This window comes from Oncorhynchus kisutch, unplaced genomic scaffold (assembly GCF_002021735.2).
Source record: "Oncorhynchus kisutch isolate 150728-3 unplaced genomic scaffold, Okis_V2 Okis01b-Okis20b_hom, whole genome shotgun sequence".
Lineage (NCBI taxonomy): Eukaryota > Metazoa > Chordata > Actinopteri > Salmoniformes > Salmonidae > Oncorhynchus > Oncorhynchus kisutch.
This window is the reverse complement of record NW_022261978.1, coordinates 12,574,018-12,585,939: the sequence shown is the minus strand read 5'-3', so window position 1 is coordinate 12,585,939 and position 11,922 is coordinate 12,574,018. Positions and strand designations below refer to the sequence as shown.

The 11,922-nt window shown below is 46.0% G+C and overlaps 1 protein-coding gene across 1 annotated transcript in view; it reads right to left on the bottom strand.

Moving 5' to 3' along the window:
- Nucleotides 1-4,875: 4,875 nt before the first annotated feature.
- Nucleotides 4,876-11,922, bottom strand: part of LOC109885747 (uncharacterized) — a 71,025-nt gene continuing 63,978 nt past the window's right edge. Inside the window, exons 23-36 of the mRNA XM_031811089.1 lie at nt 10,262-10,346; nt 9,853-9,999; nt 9,427-9,638; nt 8,218-8,318; nt 8,008-8,126; nt 7,735-7,911; nt 7,311-7,342; nt 7,093-7,190; nt 6,961-6,983; nt 5,820-5,841; nt 5,677-5,704; nt 5,435-5,519; nt 5,161-5,307; nt 4,876-4,953 (exon numbers count right to left, since the gene is read on the bottom strand). Coding sequence (XP_031666949.1) covers nt 4,876-4,953; nt 5,161-5,307; nt 5,435-5,519; nt 5,677-5,704; nt 5,820-5,841; nt 6,961-6,983; nt 7,093-7,190; nt 7,311-7,342; nt 7,735-7,911; nt 8,008-8,126; nt 8,218-8,318; nt 9,427-9,638; nt 9,853-9,999; nt 10,262-10,346 — 1,354 coding nt within the window. The remainder of the gene's footprint in view (nt 4,954-5,160; nt 5,308-5,434; nt 5,520-5,676; nt 5,705-5,819; nt 5,842-6,960; nt 6,984-7,092; nt 7,191-7,310; nt 7,343-7,734; nt 7,912-8,007; nt 8,127-8,217; nt 8,319-9,426; nt 9,639-9,852; nt 10,000-10,261; nt 10,347-11,922) is intronic.

Genomic DNA, 11,922 nt, shown 5'->3' with positions numbered 1-11,922 from the left:
TGGTGATTGAAACCGTGCATCTGGTAACCCAAAAACACAAATATGGTCATAAATGCATTTAACGGTCATTCTGATTTTAATGCCCGCTATAGGAGCACCCTACTACGGCCCTCTTTCACTCAGGGCCGTCCTGGGTGCTTTATGGACTGTTTGACAAGTGCTGGAGGAGGAAATAGAGCCGTGCACCTGGTGATTGAAACCGTGCATCTGGTAACCCAAAAACACAAATATGGTCATAAATGCATTTAACGGTCATTCTGATTTTAATGCCCGCTATAGGAGCACCCTACTACGGCCCTCTTTCACTCAGGGCCGTCCTGGGTGCTTTATGGACTGTTTGACAAGTGCTGGAGGAGGAAATAGAGCCGTGCACCTGGTGATTGAAACCGTGCACCTGGTGATTGAAAACGTGCATCTGGTAACCCAAAAATTCAAATATGGTCCTAAATGCATTTAAGGGTCATTCTGATATTAATGCCCGCTATGGAAACACCCTACTACGGCCCTCTCTCTGTCGGGGGCGACCTGAGTGCATTATGGACACTTTGAAATTTCACGATGGATACTGATTGCTATACAAGCGGTAACCCAAAAACACAAATATGGTCATAAATGCATTTAACGGTCATTCTGATTTTAATGCCCGCTATAGGAGCACCCTACTACGGCCCTCTTTCACTCAGGGCCGTCCTGGGTGCTTTATGGACTGTTTGACAAGTGCTGGAGGAGGAAATAGAGCCGTGCACCTGGTGATTGAAACCGTGCATCTGGTAACCCAAAAACACAAATATGGTCATAAATGCATTTAACGGTCATTCTGATTTTAATGCCCGCTATAGGAGCACCCTACTACGGCCCTCTTTCACTCAGGGCCGTCCTGGGTGCTTTATGGACTGTTTGACAAGTGCTGGAGGAGGAAATAGAGCCGTGCACCTGGTGATTGAAACCGTGCACCTGGTGATTGAAAACGTGCATCTGGTAACCCAAAAATTCAAATATGGTCCTAAATGCATTTAAGGGTCATTCTGATATTAATGCCCGCTATGGAAACACCCTACTACGGCCCTCTCTCTGTCGGGGGCGACCTGAGTGCATTATGGACACTTTGAAATTTCACGATGGATACTGATTGCTATACAAGCGGTAACCCAAAAACACAAATATGGTCATAAATGCATTTAACGGTCATTCTGATTTTAATGCCCGCTATAGGAGCACCCTACTACGGCCCTCTTTCACTCAGGGCCGTCCTGGGTGCTTTATGGACTGTTTGACAAGTGCTGGAGGAGGAAATAGAGCCGTGCACCTGGTGATTGAAACCGTGCATCTGGTAACCCAAAAACACAAATATGGTCATAAATGCATTTAACGGTCATTCTGATTTTAATGCCCGCTATAGGAGCACCCTACTACGGCCCTCTTTCACTCAGGGCCGTCCTGGGTGCTTTATGGACTGTTTGACAAGTGCTGGAGGAGGAAATAGAGCCGTGCACCTGGTGATTGAAACCGTGCACCTGTGATTGAAAACGTGCATCTGGTAACCCAAAAATTCAAATATGGTCCTAAATGCATTTAAGGGTCATTCTGATATTAATGCCCGCTATGGAAACACCCTACTACGCCCTCTCTCTCTGTCGGGGGCGACCTGAGTGCATTATGGACACTTTGAAATTTCACGATGGATACTGATTGCTATACAAGCGGTAACCCAAAACACAAATATGGTCATAAATGCATTTAACGGTCATTCTGATTTTAATGCCCGCTATAGGAGCACCCTACTACCGGCCCTCTTCACTCAGGGCCGTCCTGGGTGCTTTATGGACTGTTTGACAAGTGCTGGAGGAGGAAATAGAGCCGTGCACCTGGTGATTGAAACCGTGCATCTGGTAACCCAAAAACACAAATATGGTCATAAATGCATTTAACGGTCATTCTGATTTTAATGCCCGCTATAGGAGCACCCTACTACGGCCCTCTTTCACTCAGGCCGTCCTGGGTGCTTTATGGACTGTTTGACAAGTGCTGGAGGAGGAAATAGAGCCGTGCACCTGGTGATTGAAACCGTGCATCTGGTAACCCAAAAACAAATATGGTCATAAATGCATTTAACGGTCATTCTGATTTAATGCCGCTATAGGACACCCTACTACGGCCCCTTTCACTCAGGGCCGTCCTGGTGTGCTTTATGGACTGTTTGACAAGTGCTGGAGGAGGAAATAGAGCCGTGCACCTGGTGATTGAAACCGTGCATCTGGTAACCCAAAAACACAAATATGGTCATAAATGCATTTAACGGTCATTCTGATTTTAATGCCCGCTATAGGAGCACCCTACTACGGCCCTCTTTCACTCAGGGCCGTCCTGGGTGCTTTATGGAGGACTGTTTTGACAAGTGCTGGAGGAGGAAATAGAGCCGTGCACCTGGTGATTGAAACCGTGCACCTGGTGATTGAAAACGTGCATCTGGTAACCCAAAAATTCAAATATGGTCCTAATGCATTTAAGGGTCATTCTGATATTAATGCCCGCTATGGAACACCCTACTACTACGGCCCTCTCTCTGTCGGGGGCGACCTGAGTGCATTATGGACACTTTGAGGCTGATTAACAAAAGGCTAAGCTGTGTCTCAATATATTTCATTTGTGATTTTCATGAATAGGAATATTTTCTAGGAATATTTATGTCCGTTGCGTTATGCTAATTAGTGTTAGGCGATGATTAAGCTACCTCATACGGGATGGGGAGTCATTAGAGGTTAAAAGATTGGTCTCTTTAATCTTTTCGCATGAACATAGAGAATATTTATGCAATTACTAGATCCGCATATCATGGATCGCCTAATCAACCTATTGTCTCAAGTTTGACTTACATGGTCTGGTAGACCGTGCAGCCGACTGGAGTCTGGGGAGAGGATAGAAGTTAACATCAACATATTGAAGCAAGACTACAATGTTTTTTTCAGTTAACTCAAAGACAGCTTTATAAGGTGTTTACTAATAATCTTTGGGGTCATTACCACCACAGACAGCCTGGAGAGGTGGTACAGGAAGTCAGGGAGTCTCCTCTCCTTTGGTGACTTAGACAGGAAGTCAAACACTGTGTTGATGATGACATCTTTCCCTGGAAGACCAGGAAGAGGCAACACCACCAGCTCTGCTGTCTGCTTTGGAGAGAGAACCTCCAGGGCTGACAACTGGAAAGAGAGAGGTGGAAAGAGAGAGATTGTAATGTTCAAAACACCTCCTCCAACATCAAAAACTGACATTTTAATCTGGGTGAACGGATCTGTGAAAACATTGCTGATGTACAAACTTAATTAGAATACTTTACAACCCATTTATTGTGTCCTTAATAAAATATATGTACGTATAAACAAAGTGGCGTAGTCGGCAGAAAGTGAGACATACAGGAGAGAAGTCTGTGTTGAGATTCAACAGGTCGCTGAGGGACAGCAGGACTGAAAACCGCCCCAGGTTCTTCTGCAGCCAGTCCACACTGCTGTTAGAGTTGGACACACAGCCAGAGTCTGGAGGGAGGAGACCAATTGGTTAAGGTCAAAGATTAAATGAAGACGAGGAACAGTTTGCTGCTTTTACTCTAGTTGCTATCTTCCATACCTGAGGAGTTTTTGGTCAGGAAGGGCTGGATGAAGTATTTGACCACCAGCTCTTGTCTCATCTGGTCCATTTGGTCAAATTGATTGCTGAACTCCCTCAGTCTGTGAGAAAGGAAATATAAATCATTAAGCCTCTAGATACGAGGTCCGTGCGGGACCTCTACCGGGAGCATCTTCCTAGAAATGTTGCTCTAGCATTTGAACGGTTTGAGCAGGACTCGATAGAAGGGAAGTGGACGACTCTGACAGAATCTGCTCAGAATGACTGGAGAAAATGGATTGAAAGCAATGATGACCTTTTCTTCTACACAGAAGATCAGGCACATTTATGCCTAAAGATCTTCCCTTGATGTTTTCCTGGCCTTTCCAATACATTTCTGCTGCATTGCCAACACTTTAAACCACACTTCCTTCTGACTGAAATTTGGCATTACCCCAATTAGACATTTCAACTGTGATATTTAGTGCTTTCATTGAGGTAATGGCAATAAGGTACACTTGTCATGTTTCATCAAATACTATATTGACATGTGTTTCAGATACCACTAGATGTTCTTAAATAGAGAATGAAAAGCTTGATGAAAACAAATGATGTGTTAGGGCAGTAAATATCCTTGAGAAAACGCTTAGTTTCTAGAGGGTTAACCCTCTGGGTGCCACGTCCTTAATGGTGGGTTAACCCCTGACCCCAACCCATGATTTCTCCCCTTGTGTTTGACCTAGAAATATCCAGGAAATTGTATTGGATTCCTCTCAGTCAGCTGAACGCACCAATATCTGCTACTAATTGCTGAGACAAACAGAGTCCCCCCTTGAGGGTATTGTCAAGACGACATGGTATATAAAATATTCTTTGATATACCTCTGTCAAATGTTGTATAGCTAATGAGGACCTAAATTATGAGGACCTAAATTATGAGGACCTAAATTATGAGGACCTAAATAATGAGGACCTAAATTTATGAGGACCTAAATTATGAGGACCTAAATAATGAGGACCTAAATAATGAGGACCTAAATAATGAGGACCTAAATTATGAGGACCTAAATTATGAGGACCTAAATAATGAGGACCTAAATTATGAGGACCCAGTGTTACGAGGCGGTTTATAAAACATACATCTGTTGATACGAGTCACAGCTCAGGTTCTTGGTGCTGAGGCAGTGCAGAAACACTGCTGATGCAGACGGCAGGAACACCCTCAGACGGCCCGAGAACCACTTCCTGATGACATCACTGTCTCTCAGCTGATCCTCAGTCAGCCTGTTGACCCCGAATCTCTCCAATCACATCCAGCGCCTGCGATACTGCTGGACCAATCACAGGTTTGGACTGGGGAGGAAGAGATCGGTCATTCAATAACAGAACAACAGGGCCACGTTCAGTTGCAAAACGCTCTCGAACGTTGCAGATAGAAAACCATGAATAGAACCACCGTGATTCCTACGTAGCATATTCCTATGTGAACTTTCCAAAACGTTGCATCCTGCTGAACGCGCCCACACATTTAAGGAACGTTAATCTACTGTATATTCTCACCATATTGGAGAACATGTCCAGAGCTTGGTCTAAGACAGAGGTCAGTTTGGTGAGGAGAACCTTCCACGTCTCTTTGGAGTGAGAGGAGTTGCCGGGCAGGTTACATTTCAGAAGAGACACCAGGTGTTCTGCAGTGAAGTCTTTCAGCTTCGAGAGAGAAGAAAAGATGATATATGGAGTCAATGAATTTAGAGGTTTGCTCTACCTTGGTATCTCTACAGTATCTATTTGTCTCTCATACACTAGAATCACGGCTGTAGTGTAAAAATCTCACCGATGCACAGGCATACTCCTCCAGGGTAAAGTTACAGGGCACGTTCGTTGTATTTGATGTCGCCAAATAACTTTGTAGCGAATCACTGTAGAAGAATCAAATAGAACAAACGGTCATATCACTGATCACCATCACTGTAGAAGAATCCAATAGAACCAACGGTCATATCACTGATCACCATACGAGTTTTCTAAATGGGTTAAGACCAGGTAGATCTTAGATACAGGTGATAAACTTGTTACCTGGCATTTCCTTCACAGACTCTGGTATCTGCAGATGACCAGGAGAAAAAGAGACATACATGTTTAGATTTAGACTCTCATGCGGCAATATATACGATACAGCAGGTATCACATCTGTTGTTGCTGTCAGAGAAAACACTTACCGTTCGCTGGTGTTATTGGGCACTGAAAAAGACAGAAGATATTATATTACAAAGGTATCAATAATAATAGGCCATTTCATTACAGTAGTCAATTACAGTAGTCAATTACAGTAGTTACATTACTTTTTGACAGTGGTCAATTACAGTAGTTACATTACCTCATTACAGTAGTCAATTACAGTAGTTACATTACCTCATTACAGCAGTCAATTACAGTAGTTACATTACTTCATTACATTAGTTACATTACCTCATTACAGTAGTCAATTACAGTAGTTACATTACATCATTACAGTAGTCAATTACAGTACTTACATTACTTCATTACAGTAGTTACATTACCTCATTACAGTAGTCAATTACAGTAGTTACATTCCCTCATTGCTGTAGTCAATTACAGTAGTTACATTACCTCATTACAGTAGTCAATTACAGTAGTTACATTACCTCATTACAGTAGTCAATTACAGTAGTTACATTACCTCATTACAGCAGTCAATTACAGTAGTTACATTACCTCATTACAGTAGTCAATTACAGTAGTTACATTACCTCATTACAGCAGTCAATTACAGTAGTTACATTACCTCATTACAGTAGTCAATTACAGTAGTTACATTACCTCATTACAGTAGTCAATAACAGTAGTTACATTACCTCATTACAGCAGTCATTTTCAGTAGTTACATTACCTCATTACAGCAGTCAATTACAGTAGTTACATTACCTCATTACAGTAGTTACATTACCTCATTACAGTAGTCAATTACAGTAGTTACATTACCTCATTACAGCAGTCAATTACAGTAGTTACATTACCTCATTACAGTAGTCAATTACAGTAGTTACATTACCTCATTACAGCAGTCAATTACAGTAGTTACATTACCTCATTACAGTAGTCAATTACAGTAGTTACATTACCTCATTACAGTAGTCAATTACAGTAGTTACATTACCTCATTACAGCAGTCAATTACAGTAGTTACATTACCTCATTACAGCAGTCAATTACAGTAGTTACATTACCTCATTACAGTAGTTACATTACCTCATTACCAGCAGTCAATTACAGTAGTTACATTACCTCATTACAGCAGTCAATGAAAGATATAATAACAAAAAAGAGATACATTCTCACCTTCATATTCATCGGCAAGCAATCTGTCAACAAAAGTTAGAAAACGCATTGAAAAATAGTCAGTTGATATATTGTTTTGAATAATCTTATTCGTGTTAAAATAGTCAATGTGGTTAATGAAGGATGACTGACCTTCTGGAGCGATCTGCATCAGGTTGTCTATAATGGCCTGAATAACTGGCTCCATCTCTGGAGGTGCAGACGGTAAGGCCTGGTACAGACGCTCAAAGCTGAGACAGACACAGACAAACAGACATGTCAAAGTGTAGTAGTGGTGCTTTGTGGTTTTACAAGGTCATTAAGATAAAAAACGACCTCTTCATCGTTAGACTTCTGTTGAATCCACTTACATGGTCTTAAAGCTGTCACATGGTAGCATCATCTGAAAAGGACATCAAATCAAATGTATTTATATAGCCCTTCGTACATCAGCTGATATCTCAAAGTGCTGTACAGAAACCCAGCCTAAAACCCCAAACAGCAAGCAATGCAGGTGTAGAAGCACGGTGGCTAGGACAAACTCCCTAGAAAGGCCAAAACCTAGGAAGAAACCTAGAGAGGAACCAGGCTATGTGGGGTGGCCAGTCCTCTTCTGGCTGTGCCGGGTGGAGATTATAACAGAACATGGCCAAGATGTTCAAAGACACCAAGACATCAAAGTCCTTCATCAATATAACAACAACAACAATAACATCAACATAACAACAAGATAAAGTATCAATATCAGATGAGAAACAAGTTATAACTTGTGTTTACTAATGCACAAAGTGTTACCTCTTCAGAGAGCCTGACGAGGTGGTACAGGAACTCAGGGAGTCTCCTCTCCTTTGGTGACTCGGTCAGGTAGTCAAACACTGTGTTGATGATGACATCTTTCCCTGGAAGACCAGGAAGAGGCAACACCACCAGCTCTGCTGTCTGTTTTGGAGAGAGAACCTCCAGGGCTGACAACTGGAAGGAGAGGAGACAAGAAGGTTATCAATACTTGATAAGGACAAATATCTACGTATAATCATTGTGGCGTAGTCGGCAGAAAATTAGACGTACAGGAGAGAAGTCTGTGTTGAATTCTAGCAGGTCCCTGAGGGACACAAGGACTGAGAACGGCCCCAAGTTCTTCTGCAACCAGGTCACACTGCTGTTAGAGTTGGACACACAGCCAGAGTCTGGAGGGAGGAGACCAATTGGTTAAGGTCAAAGGTTAAATGAAGACGAGGAACAGTTTGCTGCTTTTACTCTAGTTGGTATCTTCCACACCTGAGGAGTTTTTGGTCAGGAAGGGCTGGATGAAGTATTTGACCACCAGCTCTTGTCTCATCTGGTCCATTTGGTCGAATTGATTGCTGAACTCCCTCAGTCTGTGAGAAAGGAAAGAGAACATACTATAAGCTCGATATGAATCACATTAACCCTTTACTGCAGTGCGCTATATCAGGGTCACAGAGTGTTTCTTGGTGGTCTGAACTTTGAAACAGAAGTTTTCGCCTCACACACGGTTATGGACTTTAAAAAAAGTACTCTGTCAGATATAGAGTTGAAATGTTTTACATTTTGATGTTTCATCCCAATAATACAGTTTATATTTATCACAAAAAAATGAAATGTAACGAAACATTTTTGACATTTACAAACACTGCATTTTCTGCATTTTTTCTTTCTCTCAACCAAATGAGTCCAATAGAGTGCTATTTGGTCAATTGACTGCAGGTAGTAGTCAAATTAATACACGTTATGCATTAATATCAATCTATTAACGGATTCTTCATTATTTTGGCAATGAGGCCCTGTATCAACTTCCCCAGAGTCAGAGGAACTTGTGGACACCATGTTTATGTCTCTGTGTCTGGTATGAAAGAAGTTAGATGCAGTTTCGCCAGCCAATGATAACTAGAGTTAGCGCCATGATTGGATGTCTATGGGTATCTGCATAAACTTCCGGTCATTGACGCTAATTTTGGTTAGCAATTGCCTTAGCAGTAGTCTTCAGCAACTTCCCTTCAAACTGCACGCAGAGACATAAAGATGGTATCCAAGAGTACATCTGTCTCTGGAGACGTAGGTAAATGGTCTCCCAAAGTATCCCCTTTAACCATTACATACATCTGTCTCTGGAGACGTAGGTAAATGGTCTCCCAAAGTATCCCCTTTAACCATTACATACATCTGTCTCTGGAGACGTAGGTAAATGGTCTCCCAAAGTATCCCCTTTAACCAGTACATACATCTGTCTCTGGAGATGTAGGTAAATGGTTTCCTGAAGTATCCCCTTTAACCATTACATACATCTGTCTCTGGAGACGTAGGTAAATGGTTTCCCAAAGTATCCCCTTTAACCATTACATACATCTGTCTCTGAAGACGTAGGTAAATGGTTTCCCAAAGTATCCCCTTTAACCATTACATACATCTGTCTCTGGAGACGTAGGTAAATGGTTTCCCAAAGTATCCCCTTTAACCATTACATACATCTGTTGATACGTGTCACAGCTCAGGTTCTTGGTGCTGAGGCAGTGCAGAAACACTCCTGATGCAGACGGCAGGAACACTCTCAGACGGCCCGAGAACCACTTCCTGATGACAAAACTGTCTCTCAGCTGATCCTCAGTCAACCTGTTGACCCGGATCTCTCCAATCACATCGAGCGCCTGGGATACTGCTGGACCAATCACAGGTTTGGACTGGGGAGGAAGAGGTCGGTCATTCAATAACAGAACAACAGGGCCACGCTCGGTTGCAAAACGCTCTCGAACGTTGCAGATACAAAACCATGAATAGAACCGCCGTGATTCCTACATACTGTAGCATATTCCTATGTGAACTTTCTAAAACGTTGCGTCCTACTGAACGCGCCCCCACACATTTAAGGAACGTTGATCTACTGTATATTCTCACCATATTGGAGAACATGTCCAGAGCTTGGTCTAAGACAGAGGTCAGTTTGGTGAGGAGAACCTTCCACGTCTCTTTGGAGTGAGAGGAGTTGCCGGGCAGGTTACATTTCAGAAGAGACACCAGGTGTTCTGCAGTGAAGTCTTTCAGCTTCGAGAGAGAAGAAAATATGATATATGGAGTCAATGAATGAATACATGTAGAGGGTTTTCTCTACCTTGGTATCTCTACAGTATCTCTACAGTATCTCTACAGTATCTCTACAGTATCTCTTTGTCTCTCATCCACTAGAATCACGGCCATAGTGAAAGAATCTCACCGATGCACAGACATACTCCTATACGAACCAGATCAATGATATCTATTGGTCCAAGATGAAATATTGTTTTTTACTTTAGAAGCAACTAATTACCTGTGAACAAGCATACTGTTCCAAGCTGAAATTGCATAGAACTTCTGTCATATTCCCCATGTGCAGGTGGTGTTGTAGTGGATAGCTGTGGAGAATTGAAAAGACAGAATTAGCAGAGGTATGTACTAGGGTTGAATGGCGGGAACTGCCATGACAGCGATTTACCGCACAAAACCCCTCAATTTTCACGGGATAAATAACTGCGAGAAACCGGTAAATGATAAGAAATGATTTACAGTTTCTGATCAGCATGACGTGAAATGGAACTGTTAAATTATATGAGATGTCTCAGGGTGGGGAGAGACGGCCCCGTCTCAGGGTGGGGAGAGACGGCCCGTCTCAGGGTGGGGAGAGACGGCCCGTCTCGGGGTGGGGAGAGACGGCACGTCTCGGGGTGGGGAGAGACGGCCCCGTCTCGGGGTGGGGACAGACGGCCCCGTCTCAGGGTGGGGACAGACGGCCCCGTCTCAGGGTGGGGAGAGACGGCCCCGTCTCGGGGTGGGGACAGACGGCCCCGTCTCGGGGCGGGGAGAGACGGCCCCGTCTCGGGTGGGGAGAGACGGCCCCGTCTCGGGGTGGGGAGAGACGTCCCCGTCTCGGGGTGGGGAGGGGTGGGGAGAGACGGCCCCGTCTCAGGGTGGGGAGAGACGGCCCCGTCTCTGGGTGGGGAGAGACGGCCCCGTCTCAGGGTGGGGACAGACGGCCCCGTCTCAGGGTGGGGACAGACGGCCCCGTCTCAGGGTGGGGACAGACGGCCCCGTCTCAGGGTGGGGACAGACGGCCCCGTCTCAGGGTGGGGACAGACGGCCCCGTCTCAGGGTGGGGACAGACGGCCCCGTCTCAGGGTGGGGACAGACGGCCCCGTCTCAGGGTGGGGACAGACGGCCCCGTCTCAGGGTGGGGACAGACGGCCCCGTCTCGGGGTGGGGACAGACGGCCCCGTCTCGGGGTGGGGACAGACGGCCCCGTCTCGGGGTGGGGACAGACGGCCCCGTCTCGGGGTGGGGACAGACGGCCCCGTCTCGGGGTGGGGACAGACGGCCCCGTCTCGGGGTGGGGACAGACGGCCCCGTCTCGGGGTGGGGACAGACGGCCCCGTCTCGGGGTGGGGACAGACGGCCCCGTCTCGGGGTGGGGACAGACGGCCCCGTCTCGGGGTGGGGACAGACGGCCCCGTCTCGGGGTGGGGAGAGACGGCCCCGTCTCGGGGTGGGGAGAGACGGCCCGTCTCAGGGTGGGGAGAGACGGCCCGTCTCAGGGTGGGGAGAGACGGCCCCGTCTCAGGGTGGGGAGAGACGGCCCCGTCTCAGGGTGGGGAGAGACGGCCCCGTCTCAGGGTGGGGAGAGACGGCCCCGTCTCAGGGTGGGGAGAGACGGCCCCGTCTCAGGGTGGGGAGAGACGGCCCGTCTCAGGGTGGGGACAGACGGCCCAGTCTCGGGGTGGGGACAGACGGCCCCGTCTCAGGGTGGGGACAGACGGCCCCGTCTCAGGGTGGGGACAGACGGCCCCGTCTCAGGGAGGGGACAGACGGCCCGTCTCGGGGTGGGGACAGACGGCCCCGTCTCAGGGTGGGGACAGACGGCCCCGTCTCAGGGTGGGGACAGACGGCCCCGTCTCAGGGTGGGGACAGACGGCCCCGTCTCAGGGTGGGGACAGACGG